General features: G+C 44.8%; 1 protein-coding gene across 9 annotated transcripts in view; it reads left to right on the top strand.

The window, feature by feature from the left end:
- The window catches only part of LOC135110595 (nephrin-like), a 208,606-nt gene that overhangs the window by 163,993 nt on the left and 23,616 nt on the right, over positions 1-20,997 (top strand). For all 9 annotated transcript variants that reach the window (XR_010273327.1, XR_010273328.1, XM_064023080.1 and 6 more), the window contains 4 exons: positions 643-842; positions 5,837-5,947; positions 7,083-7,286; positions 17,974-18,125. Coding sequence is in view for 7 of the 9 variants with exons in the window: in XM_064023080.1 (XP_063879150.1) it covers positions 643-842; positions 5,837-5,947; positions 7,083-7,286; positions 17,974-18,125 (667 nt within the window). In the remaining 2 variants the exon portion in view is untranslated. The remainder of the gene's footprint in view (positions 1-642; positions 843-5,836; positions 5,948-7,082; positions 7,287-17,973; positions 18,126-20,997) is intronic.

Raw genomic sequence — 20,997 nt, 5'->3', positions numbered from 1 at the left:
ATCATCATCATCATCATCATCATTTTTCTTAGCCAGGCATTCTTCATCTTTTCTCTCCTTTTTCTTCTCTTTTATAGTTTTTTTTTTTAGTTTCTCCTTTCTGTCCCTCTTGTACTTTCTTTCTTCCTTTTCTTTCGTTATTCTGATTCTTCTTTTGATCTTGCAGTTATTCTTCTTCTCTTTCTTGCTTGCTCTGTTTATCTTTCATTGTCTGTCTGTTTCATTATTCTTGTTATCGCTGTTGCTGTTGTTGTTGTTGTTGTTGTTGTTGTTGTTGTTGTTGTTGATGTTGTTGTTGTTGTTGTTGTTGTTGTTGTTGATGCTTCTGCTGTTGTTTCTTCTTCCTCTTCATCCTTTCATCCCACCTTTTTCTTCCTTCCACTTCGTTAAATCTGTTTTCACCCTTCAGGCAGGTAGTCGCTTACATCCCCGCATTATTACCATTCCACTTGGCCGCCACAAACACTCGCATGGTTGTGGGAGGGGTAGGAGAGAGGGGGGAGGAGGAGGAGGAGGAGCACGCAAAAACAAGGCCGTCCATCCCGGTAGGAAGATTGGGCCCTGTACGAGAGACACCCGCCCTGCCATCCTACACGCGGCGCCTTCACTGTTATTGTCATGTTTTGCTCTTTTCCTCCTCAGCATCGACTCTCGCACGGGGACGCTCACCTCCTCCATGCACTGGTCGGCGCTGGGAGAGAGAGCGCACTTTAACCTGACCTCCACGCCCACCGGCCTCCACATTATTCGTGTCGAGCCGCAGGACCACGGGGAATATCGCTGCCGGGTGGATTTCAGGAGGTCCCCCACCAGGAATCTTCAAGTCAAACTGCTGGTCGTGGGTAAGTGTCCCGAGCCCCAGGGAGGTGGTGTGTTTACTTTTTTATTTTTTATTTTTTTTTAGGTTTTTTTTCGTTCTTTTTGTGTCTTGTCTTTTTATTTTTTGATTGATTCTGTTTCTGTTTCTGCTTCTCTCTCTCTCTCTCTCTCTCTCTCTCTCTCTCTCTCTCTCTCTCTCTCTCTCTCTCTCTCTCTCTCTCTCGCTCTCTCTCTTTCCACGGCCGCCTTCATCTTTGTTCTGCTTCTCGTAGTCGTCGCTGCCCTCCTCCTCCTCCTCCTCCTCCTCCTCCTTCTCTTTCTTTCCTTTCTTTCTTTTCTTTCCTGGCTCTCCGTCATCACCGCCAACGACACGGCACCTCTGCCTCCTCTTTCTTTTGCTCCTCCTCCTTCTCCCTCTTCTTCCCTCCTCTTCTCTTTCTTCTCCCTCTTCCTACCCTTCATCCTCCTCCACATCTCCCATCACCACCGGCTCCTCCTCTCCCTCCTCTCCCTCCTCTGCCTTTTGGGGATACACTGCGGTTGAGGTGTTTCCACAATGCACACTCTTACAGACAGATTGAGGGAATAACGTATGGGCAGAAATAGACAGTTAGATAAACGGGTAACGCACACACACACACACACACACACACACACACAGACACACGCATATATATATGAACACACGCACAATACACACAAGAATATTCCTTTGTCACTGTCAGGAGAGAAATACAATACATGGGAAGATACTTGTCATACTTCACTGGCCGAGGCGGTGCGTGTGTTTGCTTATTCCAAATCACAATAGGGAGTGACTTATGTGTACGTGTGTTCCGCTCCTTCACAGCTGTTACTGGTGAATGCAAAGCTTCCCTCTTCCCTCCCCTTTACTTGGCCACAAAGCGGTTCTCGTCTCTCACCTCACCTTTATGAAATCATATTGTCGCGCTGGACGTGGCCTCCTCCGCGACCCGCCGCCGCGAATGTGCCGCAAAAACTGCCGTTCTGCAAGTTTAAAAGCAGCGGAAGCACATTTGGCAAATACCAACACTGACGGTCCTTACTCGTCAAACACAGACAGCCGAGGACTTGCTCTGAAAACTTCTCTCGTGGATCAAATTCGCAACAAATATTTTTCACTTTGTTGCCATTTCCACGACGCAAGCACAGCGCCAGCGGCTGTGTCGGTTGACTGACTGAGTACAAGCAGGGAAAAGAGGCTTGGCGCGCCGCTGCCACCCCGGGGCGCCCTCCACAACCCCCCTTGTTGACTGATCCGCTGCCGGCGAGGCGGCTCCTTCACGGGGAGGATAGGCTGGGAGCGGCTTGCCGGAGGGGGAAGATCATAATAGTAGTAGTAGTTGTAGTAATAGTAGTAGTAGCAGTAGTAGTAGTAGTGATAATAATAATAAAAGTAATAATAATAATAATGATAATAATAATAATAATAATAATAATAATAATAATAATAATAGCATCATATATCTTTTAGAGTAGTTCATTTATACAACTGAAATTTTCAAGGGGATAAGTTCGAGGTTATCTTGAGAACCGAATCAACTCACAACTTGCAAAAACTTTTCTCCTCTCACCTTTCTGGGGCGACATTTGACCGGCGTTTTCTTTTCTGCGCGTTTCCTTTGCTGTTCCCGGCGTCGCTACCATTTTGTACCTAAACATACACACGTACACTGCATGTATTGGGTGCGCTGAGGAGAAACAAAAATCGGTGATGCAGATACATATTACGGCTTTTGGTTGCATGACTTTTTTTTAGCAAGGCAGGGCGAGGTGAAGGCAGCTGTGAACCCTCAAGCGAATCTCAACCTCGAGCCAAGAGATGAAAGCGATCGGGAATAAATTTGTATCACCAGCGCTCGTGTTTCTCGTCACGGCCCCAAGAGCTCGTTTTCATTTCGCAACTTGCCTCGCGAAGTATCGGGGAAGAAATAGGCAGAACATAGAATAACCAGAGAAGTGAGAGGAAGGATGCAAGAATAAGTAATAAAACAATGATACTCGTCTTCTTTTTGTTTTGTTTGAAGTACAAAGTTGCAAGGAAAAGTCCTCCAAGCTTTACATTCTTGTTCCAGGAAGCTGCTTTTTCGACGCGTGGCAGCATGGAAGCATAGCAGTGTGTTATGCACATGTGTGATAAGGCAAATACATAGCAATGCTCGCCAGGTGCGCAAAAGATACAGATTTTACGATTTCACGTACGAAATACCTCCCAAAATATTAGTTCTTGAGCTTCGGCCGCGTACCCACCGGCACTGCACCACTCACACACACATGCACACACATACACATACCTACAGTACTAACCTACACCCAGATAGCCAGCCACCGACACACACCCACACATCCACCCACCCACATACGCTCTGGGGAAGGTAATGTATTCATATATATACATCGCCGTAAAGACAGGCACAATGCACGTCGCTCGCATTAATATTCACGTGGGGCGCTCCGGCAGTCGAACACAATGCGGGGGAGCAGTGACATGCGCACGCACGCACGCACACACGCCGGGCAAAAATAGGGACAATGAGCCTGTTCCATTTTCTATCAAGAGGAAGGCGAAAGAAGTGTCTGGTGGGGTGTCTGCTTGCTTCCCGTGCGACGATTCTCTTCCCTCGCGCCCCTCAGAGTGACTCACTAATTATTGTCTTTGTTTTTTTTTTAGGTCCTTTCTTTTCCCTTCTTTATATTCTTCTCTCGCCTTCCCTTCTTCCTTACTGCCTTCCTTCGTTTTCGGCGATTTTCAGTTTTCTTTTCTTCCCATTTTTATCGTCCTTTTTTTTTTGTGTGTCTTAATTAAACAGCTCCCTTCTTTTGTCTTCTTGTATATATCTCTTCCCGCCTTCCATTTTTCCTTACTGCTCTCTTTCTTTTCATACATTTTCTGTTTTCATTTCTTCCTTCTTTTCTCGTTCTTATCTCCCTGCTTTCCTTGCCTGTCTCTTAATTAAACACCTTGCTTTTCTCCTTTCCTCTATATAAATCTTTCCCTCCCTGCTTCCTTACTACCCTCTTTCTTTTCATACATTTCTCTTTCCTTTCCTTCTTCTTTTCTTGTGCTTATTTTTCTTTTTTCTTTCCCTCTTGCTTTAAAAGTTCCTTTGTTTCTCTTCCTCTATATAAATTGTTTTCTTTTTCCCTTTTTGCCATATTTTTCACACATTTTCCATTTTCCTTTCTTCCTTCTCGCTTCGTCCTTCTCCCTCCCTGTTTCCTTCCCTATCTCTTAATTAAACAGTCGAGGTGCGGACGAGCGACGCCCTTCCCCCCATGAAGGCAACCAGGCATCCGGACTCTCATCCAAGCCTCAGCCCTCAGCCCTCAGCCTTTAGCCTTTAGCCTCAGTGTCAGTGACTCGACCCAAATATGAGCAACTGTGTAGCGAAACTCCTCGTTCCCAAATCATATTAGGAGAAAAGTTTTGTGTTAACGTCAATGATATTTGCCACCGGAGTCCGAACTGCACCAGAGGAACTTAGTAATTTAGAAAGCGGGAGGATGGTGGAACGTTCGTATATAAAGCCCTTTTAGTATTCTCATTGGGCCAGTTTGGGGATGCAGACTCGTAGTATGTGTGTGTGTGTGTGTGTGTGTGTGTGTGTGCAACTTTTCCCATGACTGTTGCTCCGGTTATATCCCTCCTCCCTCCTGCATGACATCAAACACACACACACACACACACACACACACACACACACACACACACACACACACACACTCTCTCTCTCTCTCTCTCTCTCTCTCTCTCTCTCTCTCTCTCTCTCTCTCTCTCTCTCTCTCTCTCTCTCTCTCTCTCTCTCTCTCTCTCTCTCTCTCTCCGGAATAACTCCTTACCTTTATTCTCTCCCTCCGGCTCTTCTTTCTTCTCTCCTTCCCTCCCTCCTCTCCCTGCAGCAATAATACCCCCTTCCTCCTCTCTCTTCCTCCACCTCCTCCTCTTCTTCCCCAACAGTTAATATTCCTTGCCATTCCTTCCTTTTCCTCGTCCACCTTCACTTTGGTTCTTTTCTTCGGTTCTTTTCTGCCCTTGCTAAAAGTTTCCTTCCTTTTTTTCTTCCTTTCCACCCTCCTGCCCTCACAAACGAGTCTCATCCCTCCTTTTTTTTTTTTCTTTTTCTCTCTTTCCTTTTTTTCTTCTTTTCTTTTTTCTCCCTTATGCAGTTACCTCACTAACCACTTTCTGTTACTTTTCCGTCTTTCCCTCTTCCTTCCTTACCTCCCTCCCTCCATGAATTCTCTTAACTTTTTCTCCCTCTCTCCCTTCCTCCCTTCATTCCCTATACTCTCCCTCAGTTGCCCTTCCTGCCTACATTGCCTCTCCTCTTTTTTCCTCCTCTTGCCCTTCCCCCTTTCCTTCCTTGTCCTCTCCTCCCTTAATCTTTTTCTACATAGCAAGCCTCCAACCAGCCAATCTCCTTGCTTCCTGCCTATTTCCTTCTTTTCCTCTCCTCTCTCTCTCGTGCTCCCTTCAATCCTACTCTGTAACCTGCTTATTGCTTCCTGTTTCCTGCTTGTCTTTCTTCCTTCCTTTCCTCCCTTGGTCTCCTCCCCACAAAACCAACAAGAATGCCTCCTGTTTCCTACTTACCTTCCTCCCTTCTTGCCTCTCTCCCTTTTTTCTCGTACTCCCTTCCAAGCTGTCTCCCCTTCCACTGTTACCTATTTTCCTCCTTCACCTTCATCTTTACCATCCCATATCTCTTACGTGAAATTAGAGTGTAGCTTATCATAACCTTACTCTTAATTGCAAGGCTACAGATTTGCTAGTTTGCTCTTCGTTTGTGTTCATTTGTGCTCCTTTCCTCTCACCCGTGCCAGGCAATGGTGCCCCGCTAACACGCCTCTCCTCCCCAGTGTCAGAGTGTAGCTTATCATAACCTTTCTCTTAATTACAAGGGTACAGATTTGCTAGTTTTTCATTTGTGTTCATTTGTGTTCCTTTCATCCCTGTCTGGCAATGGAGCCCCGCTAACGCGCATCTCCTCTCCAGTGCCGCCCCACAAGCTGCAGGTCTACGAGGCGGGCCAGCGGGAGGTGCGTGAGGTGGTGGGTCCCTTCCCCCTCGGCACCAGCGTCACTCTCACCTGCGAGGCTACGGGAGGTGAGTATTATGATGAGAGGTCACCACCACCACCACCACCACCACCACCACCACTGGCATCAGCATCACTGCCACGTTTATCCTCATACCATGATTACCACCACCACTATCACCATCACCATCATCATGCCGCCACCATCACTATCACTGTTACTCGTATTGCATCCATCACCGTCAGGGCTTGCGGCCACTACCACCACTGCATATCATCACCATGGCTCGCGTCACCACCACCACCACTACCACCCCCACCGATATCCGTTTAATATAATTACTTTTACTTTTCAGGATAAGAATATCAGTTTCCCGGGACGGCGTGTCGAGGGGAGGATATATCCGCGCGGGATTAGATTCTCATATAAATTCCCGTGCAATATTAGCAGGAAATGGAGAGAAAAAACAACACCGAGGGTCTCTTTATGCGCGTTGAAAATAGCCAGTCGGTGCATCTCAATACCCACAGACTAATGCGTGATCAAATTAATGGTTACAATAAAGAATATCAATACGCGACAGGGATGCGCGGCGCTGCTGTGAATCCTTCGTTCGAATTTCGTCCAAGGCATCAGCTTTTTCTCCTGCTGACGAATGGTTTGTATTCAGCTTCACGTGAGCCGCGTATTGTTGCGTCCCTTTGTGCTGCAGGTGGCCCGCGCAGCCGTCCCCCCCCCTCCCCATCCGCCAGCAGCGTCTGTGTACCTCCGCCGTCACCGACTTGACCTGATTACTGACGTGCCCTTCGTATGCTGATTCACTTGACTAATGATGCTCTTGATGATGAAATGTTGACTGTACTGATTAGAGTAGTAGTAGTGGTAGTAGTAGTAGTAGTAGTAGTAGTAGTAGTAGTAGTAGTAGTAGTAATGGTAGTAGTAGTGGTAGGAATAGTAGTAGTAGTGGTAGGAACAATGGTAATGGTAATATCAGTAATAAATGCATTGTTGATCATTATGTAATCATCTTCATCGTCATCGTCATCACCATCACCACTACCACCACCGCCACCACCGCCACCACCGCCACCACCACCACCACCACCACTACCACCAGTAGTTATTCATCCTGAAACATTCAACTGTAAAGCAAATATCCGAAGTTTCCGGTAAAAAACGAGGTCACTATTTTCATGCCTCAGGTCGCCCTCTCCCGCGCGTGACCTGGTGGCACGAGGGGTCACTGCTGGACGACGTGAGTGAGGAGACCCGAGGGCAGGTCACGTGGAACACACTCACCCTGCCAGACCTGACCCGCCAACACCTGCACCGGGTCATCACGTGCCAGGCCGCCAATTCCAACCTGACGCAGCCGCTCCGCTCCTCCGTCACCCTCGACATGAGCTGTGAGTACTGAAGGGACGCGATTGGAACCCTAACTCTCTGACCTTCTCTTCCCCCGGCATCGTTCCTCCCAGCGTAAGCGTGTAACTGTACAGGGCCACCACAAACAGGTTGCTTTCCAGGCATTATGTCTTATTGTGAGCATAACCACCATATATAAGTTTGTTTTTTTCTGTTTATGCTCTAAAAAAAGAAAAAAAGAAAAACACTTCCATTTCTATTCATCAATCAAGAAGCGTATTGCTGTCATTTTATTTTCACTACAGCAAAACATGCCACTTAATCTTCAATCCATCACAAATACCTTCTTTTTTTTGCTCCCCATGTCCTAGTTGTGAGTAGCTCTACCACAACGCCTCCCACACGTCCCTTTCTATTCACCGCGTCTTAACCATGACTATATAAAAAAAATGCGTTCGTTCTTGCGCAACACGTTTTTATTTGTTGTTCGTCCACCATAAACGTGTCTCTTTGAGCGCAAGACGTCAGGAATCCGGCGCATGTCCTCCACCAGTTGCCTTTCCATCAGGTTTTTCTACTCTTCCTTTGAACACACACACTGGTATTTACACAATCGCAGCCAAGACGGAAAGGAAAACAATAGTTTGTTTTTTTTGTTGCTTTATCACATTGTTTTTATTTTCGTCGTCACGGAATTACAGTAATCTGGTTGGAGAATTTGTTTACATATGACATCAGAGGTGGAAATGTTATGTCAGAACTCAGTGACATTTGATTATGACAAAAAAATATTTATCTTGAGATACCACACGCTGTTTACTTTAGCTGCTCCTTTGATGGTATCCGGTACGAGATTTTTTGTGTCTTAGTATAGAAGCGTAGGCTGAAGATGACGTAAATATAGTGTAGCTACACCTCCTCGCGGGCGTCACTCCATCAAACGCGCAACAAACACACTGGATTATTGACCGCTGGCGGATGATTGTGTAACTCACGCCTGTCTGAGTTTCCGAGGCGCAACACTGATTATATTCCACTCCCTCCGTCTGACGAGTCTGAATATCGGTTATGTTCATCTCTCTCTCTCTCTCTCTCTCTCTCTCTCTCTCTCTCTCTCTCTCTCTCTCTCTCTCTCTCTCTCCCTTTTTATGTTCCTTTCCACGGACTCAGAAAAAAAAGTGTTGGTGTGGCGCATGTTGTCTCCCTGTCCCGGACATGTTCCTCTCCCTACACCAGGGGTTCCCAACCTGGGGTTCATGTACCCCAGAGGTACATTTGCACTTTCCGGGAAGTACATTGGATCTTAGAGAATAACCACTGCTGTGTAATACATGGTGTTGTAATCTTTAGTCAGATTGCACAATGTTTTTTTTTATTTCCTCAATTTAGTAAGCAAAACTTTCATCTAAATTATATCAAGAGTAGGGAGAATACCATTTGGTTTTCACTATTATAGAACCAACCGTGGCTGCAATCTGTGATGGGCCTGAAAGGATCAGGTACAGGACGTAATGATCATTGTGGGTAATTATAAGGATATACGTGACAGATCAAGATATTTTGTAAATTACTTTAGCTTATTGATGTTGTCACCTTTAAGACTCCTATGCAGTCTACTTATGCAAATTTCACACTAAAATGATATAGAAATATTACAATTCCCTTTTTTTTTATTATCAATTTATTTATGGGTATATATGAACCTCTAAAAATGTGCGAGGGGTACAGAGGAACAAAAATGTTGAGAACCCCTGCCCTAGACCCATAGTTCTGAGGTCAGTCGGACAATATATTAGACCCTCATATAAGATTTTGTGTGTCACAGGAAGGGCGGCCAGCTCACTCCACCCGCCTCTTGTTGTCAATCACAAGACAAACTTTCATGTTGATCGTTAAGGTTTGTCTCTTAGATCTTTTTATAGCGTCTGCTCCTCTACATTTTGATTTGTATAAATTTTCAAGTTTTCTATCAATTTGTTTTGCATTTGCAGAATGATGTCTTCCATATTTTCTTTGATTCCAGTGCTGTTTAAAGTCACTGACCTGTCATCCTTTGTTTCTTCGCTCTGCTGACATTTCGTCGTAGTGAGGAAAACTTTGCCGGGATTTGTTTAGGTACGGACCGGAGTTTTTCGACGCGCCACCGTCCAGGTGAATGTACCAGGATCCTTGAGGCTACCCAGACGCACGCCACGTCAAAGAGACTCTAGGTCAGTGACACTAAGGCTGGGGAAGAGCCAAGTTTCAGAGCAATGAGAAAAAAAAAAAAAAAAAAACTTCCGTGCGCCAACGCCATAAACTCCCGCATCCGCACACACACACACACACACACACACACACACACACACACACACACACACACACACACACACACGTGCCATTGTCACATTTAAGTTTTAGGTTTCTTTGCAACACTGCTACTAAGGAGGTTTTGTCAGCATGCAGTGTTGTAATGTACCGAGCCACCTTCACTCCTTATCTTCGTCTTATGTAACAACCGTCAAGTATCAGTGTGTAGTACATGACCCTCCTTGCCGCCGATACATGGGCCAGTGCTCTTCTCGTAAAGCCAGCGGCCCCTTAGCTAGTCATCTTTTCCTGCTCCAAGACATACAACAGAGTAAAATGTGTCTCCGCGGATCCTGCAGTGGTGTGTGTTTAGGGGTCGCAGCCACCTACAGTCTCAAAGGTAAAGGAAAAAGGTAAAGGAAATAGAATAACACAGCAGGAAAACGCGAAGCAGCATATGTTCCTTAAATTTACCTGATGGTTTCTTGTCAAGCGAAGGGCTGGAAGGACGCTCGTAAAGGTGCTGGCGTGAACATGCTGGTAACAAGCTTCACTAAACTTCACGACACACTGGTGAGACTGAAAAGGAGAAAAAAAAGGAAAAGGTTGTCCCTTGCCCGCCGCGCAGAGCCGCCTCTTGCGTGGAAGATTTTCAGCACAATTCCCACACCGTGTGCCTTCAGCCAGAGCTCGCCACAATAGGAAGGAGCCTCCGCGCCAGGCCAGCCCCACGCCAGGCCACCCCCACACCAGACTAGCCCGACGCCAGGCCATCCCCACACCAGACCAGCCCGATGCCAGGCCACCCCAACACCACCCACCAAACACCTTGCCGTCCACCTCCACGCGGGCCCCGCCGTGCACGCCAGGCTACACAGCTTTCGCGCCTCGCCGCCCCTCCTCGCCACCGTGAAAACCTGCAGACTCACAACCCCTCCTGGAATCCCACACTTGCAGGAACCATTAATCTCCACCGCGCGCCGTCTTTCCTCTCTCCCGGGCGCTGCGATTCCTGCATATCTCCGTCATTTATCTCATCTTTTTGGATATCTTTCAAAATATCGATATTGGCACCTTTCCACAGGTCTCTATCTTCCAGCTTATCAATATATCCTCCTGCATTTCACTTTGTATTTATCTCCGCGTTCTTGTTTGGGAATCATCGAGGTCAGTGTTCCCAGCGGCCTTGAGTCCAGCATTCGATCTCCAGAGAGTGAATTGAATTGTCAGTGTAAAAGCTCCTGCATCTATCTTTTACTCTTAACTTGCCACGCTCTCTAATAGTCCGTATCAGCGCGTCCATTCGTCTGTATACATCTGTCCAGCTTTATGTTCATATATCTGTACTTTATGTCTGTATACTCGTATTTGTGTCGTTATTCACCCTTATCTTTCTCTTTATGATTTATGATCTGTATGTATGTCTGTGTCTGCCATTCTTTATTTCTTCTTGGACGTCTACCTGTTTGTCTATCAGTCTGCCTATCTTTACCTCTTGTTCACCTGTCTGTCATTTATCTCGTGCACCAGTACATTCGAGTCTAAATGATTGAGTGTGCAGTGAGCGATAGCAAGCGGCTGTCTGTTTACCTATCAGTCTCTCATTACACAGCTTATTACTCCCACCGTGGAATCGGGAGCAACTCGTCCTCGATGCACATTGCGGATGGAATCATTTGCGTGGGTTTGACACACGCCGCCGGCAAAACAGGCAGAGGAATTAGTGGCGCTGAAAACACCACTTGAGCCATTCTGTGGAAAGGTCAGCACGAGGGCGTTTCAAATATATGTATGTGTATTTGGGTTTTTCTTCTGTATTGAAAACTAAACTATGTACAAACACGGTAAAAGGAAAAAAAGTTTATCAAGTATATACGTAGTGAAACCCTTGCAAAGAGTTTCTTCACTCACCGTTCGGTTAATTGAAAAACTTGCGTATCGATTCGCTCTGCTGCGTTTCTTTATGTACGAACTAACGAATCATCCATGGTAGAAAAAAAAAAAAACTTTGATATATTGCTTGGTAATGGGTGGGAAGGGCGGGCAGGAGCGCTGGGACCCTGCGTGGATGGGGCGTGCTGCTGTGAGGGGCGGTGTCAGCACGACAGCACCAGACAGGACAGGACAGGGAACATATGACCGGAGCATAAAGGTTAGATGGATTGATTTAATGCGCTTCAGCAACGAGACCATGTGGCGCCGCTGGTCTAGATGTGAAAAAAAAAAAAAAAATGAATATCAGATTGAGTAAGGTAAAATAGCATACTCGTAGAGGGAAGATAATTTGAAGATCAGGGGGAGTTGTCGGGGCACAATGAAGTATTATATGCGCATTTGTTATGAAAGAGAGACATTTTTCGCGCCATCACATTAAATAATCTAATGTTGGTTCCTTGTGGTAAGCATTTCTTTCACGCGTGGCATTGGTGAAGTCAGCCGAACAGACACTGGCGACCTTCACTGATCCACAGTAAAAGTGACAAATTAAATTATTCATAAGTGAGTCACAAAAAAAAAAAAAAAAAAAAAAAAAACAGAAAAAAAAAACACAAACACTGGATTACCACCCTCCCCTTTAATGACGGTAAAAACGTATTCCAGAAATGTCTGAAAAAATCCCTCTGTTCTTCTTTCGCTCGAGTGTGTGGTAAATGTCAGCCAGAACTGTGTATAGACTTGATTATCATGCTTTAAAAATGTTATTTAGCAGTACACCGCTGCTTCTCTAACCTATTGTGCTGTAATTTTTTTTTTCACCGTTCTTTATATTGCACCAACTCAGTGAAAACAGTTCAGTCTATGAGAATCAGCAACGTATATACCAATAAAAACTAATAATGATGCGAAAGGTTGAAGCTGTGTGGCCAGACAGAGGGGAGGGTCACGAAGCGGCTCGCATCCATGCCTCACTCTTCCTTCCTGGGTCATCCAGTGCCTCAGAACTACCTAAGCTTCCGCCACTCTAACGAAACTATGATGCCTGGCTTACCTAGACTTCCTGAAACTCCGGGGATGAAGTGGTTCTTGGAAAAGGTTGTCATTGTGACACAACAACGGCGACCACGTCAGCACGCGCCTGAGTCTTCAACGTCTCTCTTTGTTTAGGATTGCACAGGAAGCAAAGACGCCTCGCGATTGGTTGGATCCGTCAGATCAGCGTAAAGGTGAAGGCTGGACTTGATATTTGATAGTAAAGAGAAAACAGATAGTAAAAGATGTATAAAAATAATAAAATGTAAACAAAAACAACAAAAAAAACATAATAAGTTAACAAATATGGATAGGTTAACAGGTAGACAAAATTACGATGAAACTAAGTGAATGAATAAAAAGAAATAATGATCACCAGCTCCATATCGGGAATGGTATCCGAGTGTTAGGGAGGAAATTCATATAAAATTTCCACGTTTTACCTTTTCAGAATTAGCGGGCCTGTTTCATAGTAAGACAATTAATTATGTTGGTGTGCGCCGTACTACTTTTTTCAAACTGCCTCAGCCTTTTTTTCAGGTTATGAGCTAATTAATTATGAACTTTCATGGAAATTTTTTTTTACTTACTTGTTTGTGTTCACTATGAGACTTCCATGAATGACTGAATAGAAAAAAATAAAATAAAGTTCATGATTATTACATTCGTCCTAAAGGCCACAGTATTTTTATTTATTTATTTATTTTTTGAGAGGGTGGATAGGAGAAGAAGATTGCGAAAGGGAGACGGAAGAAAGAAGAAAAAAACCATCATTACTGGTTGAACATGATATATAAACATGGGTGTCGTGACTTCAAGCCTCCCCGTCTTCGCCTGACTCCTGTAGTGAATGACAAATGTTTTTTTTTTTTTAAGAGAAGTACGTAAAGTGGTGGAAAAAAAAAAATCTACTATCCCTTTTGTGCTTATTTTCATTGTATTTTGCTTTCTTCTTCAATTTAAAACCCTCTGATCTGCTGACTGTCTTAGTACGGAGTCTCCCACGTCTTAGATTCTTAACAACCCTCAGGACTTAAAATTGAGTGAAAACATAAAACACAATGGAAGTAATCCCAGAAGGTGTTTGATTTCTGACCATGACTGTACCTTAACTTGATTTACTAACAGAGGATATGGATTTGTATGATATTATTCCATTAAAACGACCCGAAGTGTCTTTTTATGCAGTGTGGATTTAAAGAGATCAATAATGTACACTGGGAACGACAGAGTTACTGAAACTGTTGACATTTGGGAATTATTACTGTGATGTGTATAGAGAAGGAACGGTAAGGAAAGTCTTTGTGTACACACGCAGCTTTCATTTGCACAGGTGTGGTGGAAGGGGAAGAAAGAGAGACAGGAACATGCAGACACACAGACGTCAATACTAGGAACATTCATCACAGACACTGCAATATGTAAGACTATTGAGTGAAAGAGCACGTGTTCAGAAGAAAAAAAAGTAAGTTCTTGTAATCCCTATACGGTGAAGGCAGTGTGGCACGCGTCCAAAGCTAGTCTTAATGCCACGTGACCCTTAAAGTTTTATTACCTTGACACTGGTGGTGTTACTTCAGCAGCGAGACACGTTGCACGGAGGAAGAACGATCAAAGGCTTTAAAGTGATTAACAAAAAGAAATGGGAGAAAAAGACCATCTGACAGTTTTATATAAAATTGTTTTTGCTTTTTTTCAGAATAAAGTTTCACTACTTTCCTGGTGATTTGATGTTTTTCCTCTTTGTTGTAAAAACAACAACAAAGAACAGGTACGATATATTTTGGAAATAAAACGAGTGACGCTTGTAAGTGTAGCGCCGTGATCGTCAGGGGAGTGTTTGGCTGGCGGCGTTGCTCGGTGCGTGTCACGAGCCCAAGGCCGAGCTGGTGTGAGGCGTGACAGAACTCAATGCACTGCCAGCAGACTTGTGGATAAAACAAAGCGAATCCCTCAATAAAAATGAATAAATCTGCGTTTCAAAACACTGTGACAAACGTGGACATATCAGGTCTTTATAGTCCAAGCAATGATGAAATGTGGCAAAGCATCTTACAGACAAGTTTATAATTATATTTTTTCTATTAACTGCATGACATTTGTATTCGTTTCCCCCCTCCTGCCCACACACTTCCAGCCGCTGCCGCAACAGAATGAGTCAAACATGTATCGATGGCCTCATCAATTATCATGAGCGCAATCAGAATTCAGATGGAGGCTTAAAACTGTGGTGAAAAAAAATAATCACATCCTCTCTGGCGAGTGCAGCTGACGTGGAAAGGTTGGCGCGGCGCCGAGACGCGCACTCAGTATCCGCGCCCTCACGCACTCCACGATGACGGCCAAACAAAAATTATTATATCCACGTCGTAATATTTTCATCGTTAACCCTTTCAATACTGAATTTTTTTTTTTACCATAATTACGTACAACAATTTTTTTTTTGAGATTTTTACACTACATTCTCTCAAATACTTCCGTTGCTTTTAAAAGAAACAAAATTAGCCTCCCTTTTTGTTCTCTCTTTCTGTCTTTCTTTTCCTGTGTGACCATGCAAACAAGTTTTTACAGTGCTATGAATCTTAACAAACTGTGGGTCTAGCCGTGAAAAGTTAAAGGTACTTTGTCAGTGTTTCACCAAGAAGATTTCGTCTCTTTTGTTTCATCGCTCACCATACTTGTGAAAACTCCCTTCCTCTGAGCTCCTCGTTTACCCTTCCCCGTTCCCACACGCGTCCTGTCCCGTCCTATTCCGTCGAAGTTGCCATTTTCTCTTCTATCTTGCCTCGCCTTTTGTGATTTTCCATCTCTTCTCTCTTTCCTAACCTTTCCTCGATCTTGTTAGTCTCATTCACCTTCCTTACCCGTCCCAGCCTCCACCATCCATCTCCATACACAGTCCATCCACGCCGCTGCAAAAGTCCTGCATACTCACTCCACGTCCCTCGCAATTTCCTTCCTTGTTCTGCCGTCCTCTCCCCTTTTCCCTGCAGCGTCCTATTCCCTCATCCTTTTCACCAGTCCGTCTTTCCTTCTTTTCCATTCGCTTCCATTCCTTTACCAACTCTCTCGACCGATCCTTCTCCCACTCTTCGATCCTCCTCCCCCTGGCTTCCCTCGCCCCGCGCACACCCTGGATCTTCTCACCGCGGTCACCAAAGAGAGGTCAAAGTGCCCCTTAGAGCAGATGAAGTGTGTCGAGTTTGTTTAGAAACACGAGGAAGTTTGGTTTGGTTGCGTTCCGTCATCCTTATTCGAGCCCTTAAGTAATTCTCCCTCTCTCTCTCTCTCTCTCTCTCTCTCTCTCTCTCTCTCTCTCTCTCTCTGTACCCTGCGGTAAAATTAGCAAAATAGAGTAATGAATAGAATTGTCATAAATCAAAAGAAAAACGCGGAGGGGAGAGGAGAAAGAAAAAAGGAAACATTAATAACGTAACGACTAAAAGACTGATAACCAGCAAGAGAGTGCGAGAGAGAGAGAGAGAGAGAGAGAGAGAGAGAGAGAGAGAGAGAGAGAGAGAGAGAGAGAGAGAGAGAGAGAGAGAGAGAGCCGGAGTCAGATAAAAGAAAGAGAGGAAAGAATGGACAGGCAGATGGACAGGCGGACATGAACAAAAGAAAATATCAGGACGAAAACGGAGAGAGAGAGAGAGAGAGAGAGAGAGAGAGAGAGAGAGAGAGAGAGAGAGAGAGAGAGAGAGAGAGAGAGAGAGAGAGAGAGAGAGAGAACAAAGGGAGAATGATGAACGGGGACATTTAGAAGCAAGTGTATTTTAATCAGGTCGTGGCATCTGGAAGTAATACTGTGAGTGAATGCCGTTTGTTACTTGTTTATCATCCCGTGACTTGCTCTAATCTTTAAGAGAGAGAGAGAGAGAGAGAGAGAGAGAGAGAGAGAGAGAGAGAGAGAGAGAGAGAGAGAGAGAGAGAGAGAGAGAGAGAGAGAGAGAGAGATCAATGCACTTCCAACTACAGAATGTACTGTCAGATATATACTGTATCTTCTTCACTCCACGTTTTTTCTTAAACGAGATTCATGTTTCTCACTTTTTTGCCCCTTGTTCTGTACACACACACACACACACACACACACACACACACACACACACACACACACACACACACACACACAGGTGGACATCAGGAACACTTGCCTTTACCACGAGTATATCCGATCGTTCACTTTATTTTTGAAAGAGTACTTTTTGATACTCGTGAAGTAGGCCAGCAATGGATGAAAAACGCACCGTTCCAGCTTACAAAAGGTGGGGGGGAAGATAAAGATTTACAACTCGGAGACCAATTTAGGTTCGGAGATGTCATAATAGATAGTTTTCTCTTGGAACACTTCAATTCACTGGTAGGTGGAATAACAGAAACTAGCCGGGATGGAGTTTCAGAATTTATCAGTGAAAAGTCTGGAAAAATTGTGATTTTCATTAACTTTTACGTTTCTGACAAGAACAGCGTAGAGGTGAGAGAGAGAGAGAGAGAGAGAGAGAGAGAGAGAGAGAGAGAGAGAGAGAGAGAGAGAGAGAGAGAGAGAGAGAGAGTCAGTATAAAAATCAGAGCACCTCATCACAAACAGCCTCATAATGGTCAAAATGTCTGCTGCTGTTAGTCCTTCCTTTGTGTTTCTTTGTATTTAAACACAGCATTGTTCCAGGCGTGATCTGTGCACATATGATTACATCTTGCCCAATATTATAAAAGAATCCTCGATATGTGTGAGTGAAATGTCCGCTAGAGGTGCGCCAGGGAACCCTCACTCACACAGGGCAGGTCGTTACGTGATGAAACTTCTTAATGTTACGCTAGAGTTTAATTACTGACCACAAGTTCCCATTGAGCCGCAGCCAGCACCCATACACCGCTGATGACATGAAGGCTACACCACACACACACACACACACACACACACACGAAAGAGAGAGAGAGAGAGAGAGAGAGAGAGAGAGAGAGAGAGAGAGAGAGAGAGAGAGAGAGAGAGAGAGAGAGAGAGAGAGAGAGAGAGAGAGAGAGAGAGAAAATCAAGTATACATTCGCCGAACATTTATGAAATTCTTTTAATTTTTCCTTGAATCCCGAACTCAACCTGGCCTTTGGAATCCTTTAAACGGTGGCTTGAATGTATTTTCCCGTTTTTTCTCACAGTCTGTCCCAGGCAGGGATGAATGCCCTGTGTAAATATATATAGAGAAATATCATATTTTGCTCCTCGTACTCTTCCTTTCCCTTTTTCTCCCTATCGTTGCTGTTCATTTCTCTCTCTCTCTCTCTCTCTCTCTCTCTCTCTCTCTCTCTCTCTCTCTCTCTCTCTCTCTCTCTCTCTCTCTCTCTCTCTCTCTCTCTCTCTCTCTCTCTCTCTCTCTCTCTCCTCCTTTGCAACCACACCAGGCAGCCAGCGCGCCATGCATCATGCAAAGAGGTACTCACATATGTGCTTGTCTGTCTCCCTTGTCGGCAAAGTTCCCCCGGAGGACGTGGTGATCCGGGTCCCGAGCACGCCGCTGCGGGAAGGCGAGACCCAGGAGCTGGTGTGTGAGGCAGGCGGGTCACGTCCTCCTGCCGCCCTCACTTGGTGGCTTCGAGGCAGGCAACTCTCCGCACCGCCAACACAGGTATCTCTCTCTCTCTCTCTCTCTCTCTCTCTCTCTCTCTCTGTGCGACTTTTTGTGTTTTCATGTCTCTCCTTTCAACATCTCTGCCTGCCTGTCTGTCTATCTCTTTGATTGTGTGTCTGTCTCTGTCTTTTCTTAGTATGTCTATCGCTTTATGTGTCTGTGTATTAATAATAATAATAATAAACGGTTTATTATTTAGGCAGTTGACAAACTGAAAATGTACATAGGGGATGGGGAAAAACTTAACATTAATCCTATGTGTGTGTGTGTGTGTGTGTGTGTGTGTGTGTGTGTGTGTGTGTGTGTGTGTGTGTATATGTGTGTGTGTTTGTCTGTGTGTATATTTACAACAAAAAAGAGTGACCAAGTGCTATAAAAAACGAATTTATGTAAAAAACAAGCTCCTAAACTATTTGTGTGTGCGTGTGTGTGTGCATGAGTCCGTGAGTTGGCGTGTGTGTGTGTGTGTGTGTGTGTGTATGTGTGTGTGTGTGTGTGTGTGTGTGTGTGTGCGTCGTCCAGCCGGGGTGGCGGTGCACACACAGATCGCCTCCGTGCTGCGTGCCATAAATCGTCAATTGTCTCCGTGCAATATGTTCATCAGAAAAAAATAAAAGCAGAACAGTTGGCCATGTCCTCGTTTTTTTGGAAGTTTGCGTCCATTTTGTCTGGTTTCCCTGTTTTATTTTTTTCCCTTCTCTTTAGTTCTGGTTTTATTTTTGTGCCGGTTTTATTTATTTTTTTTTCTTTTAGTTCTGACTGGTTTACGGTGCACCCTTGGCCGTTCCTCCCCAGGCCAGGCCGCCGCCCCCGCCCCAGTGCCGCCAGAGGCCAAAGAGACGTGGGTGTTGCCTGGTGAGGGGGAGAAGAAAAAGTGAGATTTTCATTTTTTTTCTTTCCTTTCTTCTTCCTCCCCTCAATGCAATCTCTCGCCGCGCCCTCTCCTCTGTTGGAACAAAGTCCTGACACAGTTACTACTGCTGCCGCCACTGCTTTCACGAGTACTACTACTACTACTGCTACTACTACTACTACTACCATTACTACTACTATTACTACTACTACTACTACTGCTAGTACTACTACTACTACTACTACTGCTACTACTACTACTACTACTACAAATAATAATAATACCTCCACCCCATGTTTATTGATGTGTCAATTAGGGGCTCCATTACTTGGAGGTCATTAGCCCCAGCTCCCGCTAATGACTGTGGCATCCAACCATATCTAATACTCTATAATATAAACATTAGTTGTTAACTATAAATTCATTCTACCTCTACTCTATCTACTCTTATGCCACTCTCCACCACTGTAGCCTCGCAGTCGAGGCCTCCTAAGTCTGCAGGTATGGGAGTGGAATGCCTTGTCCCCCTGAGACACAGGAGAGCAGATCTGAGGAGGGAGAATGAGAGACGGCACCTCATCCATGCGACGACATGGCTCCTTGGCTGGTGCTTCTTTTCTGCCATTAGGTCGGCTAGTCTTGAGTAGAAGCACTGAGCCTTGGAGCCCATCCCGCCAGATGTGGTGAAGACCAGAGGTGTGAAGCTGCCCTGGTCAACGTGTTGGATTCTCTCCCCATACGCTCGGATCTTCTCCTGCTCATTCTTGCGGTGGGCGGCCTCCAGGGAGAGTTCGTGGTGACAGGCGGCCATCGGGTCAAAGATCCGTATGTCCATGAATGCTTTCTGTCCCCTTGTCCAGAACCCTCGTGCACTGACGTCGACTCGAGCCTCGTTGGTGGTGTTGGCTGTTCTGTAGCGCAGGTGCTCGCCGTCTAGCGGCAGGAGGGTCGGTTCAGTGGAGACATCGTGGCACACCTCCCTGAGCATGCTGGCGGTCAGATCTCTCACCTCATCGTGCCTGATACATACGAATCCCCCCTTTTTGCACGTCATGGTGTGGTTGACGTCATTGGGGGAGCCACACACACAAGTACTGGGGAGTCCTTCCATCGGCCAGCCGTACCTCAGAGCAATGGCGTCGACAAATTCTTGTTTGTTGAGGCTGAAGCCCTTCGCTCTGATGGGCAGTGACGTTAGCCAGTTAGAGGCTCCCGTTTCCTGTGCAGTGAGGATTTTTCTCACTGTGGTTGCAGGCAGGATGTTTATCAGGTCTTCGAGACAGTTTCGTTGATGTTGTTGCCTATCTTTAGATGTTGCTGTTGCTACTGATTCTGCATCTTCTGCTGCTGCTGCTACTATTACTACTACTACTTATACTATTACCACTACTACTGCTACTACTACTATTACTTCTGCTATTACTACTACTACTACTACTACTACTACTACTACTACTACTACTACTACTACTACTACTACTATTACTACTACTACTATTACTACTACTACTACTACTACTACTACTGCTGCTGCTGGTGTTGCTGGTGGTGCTGCTGCTGCTGCTACTACTACTTCTACTACAACTACTCCTACCACTACTACTACTACTACCTACTACTACTACTACTACTACTACAGTTCTACTATTACTTCAATATCTATTTATAATAATGGTAACCTTTAAAAGCAAACAAAATTAAAAACAGTACTTATGACGTTTTGTTTTTGACTGGGATCAGTCAGTCACTCAGCTTTCTCTGATTATTGAGAAAAGTTACATTGAATTATTAAATATGTAATATTCTGTCGATATATATATATATATATATATATATATATATATATATATATATATATATATATATATATATATATATATATATATATATATATATATATATATATATATATAATATACTCTACTCTCTCTCTCTCTCTCTCTCTCTCTCTCTCTCTCTCTCTCTCTCTCTCTCTCTCTCTCTCTCTCTCTCTCTCTCTCTCTCTCTCTCTCTCTC

The sequence above is a fragment of the Scylla paramamosain genome, chromosome 20 (assembly GCF_035594125.1).
Source record: "Scylla paramamosain isolate STU-SP2022 chromosome 20, ASM3559412v1, whole genome shotgun sequence".
In the NCBI taxonomy this organism is placed as follows: domain Eukaryota; kingdom Metazoa; phylum Arthropoda; class Malacostraca; order Decapoda; family Portunidae; genus Scylla; species Scylla paramamosain.
Note: the sequence above shows the minus strand (reverse complement) of the source record. Positions and strands in the feature narration are given on the sequence as shown.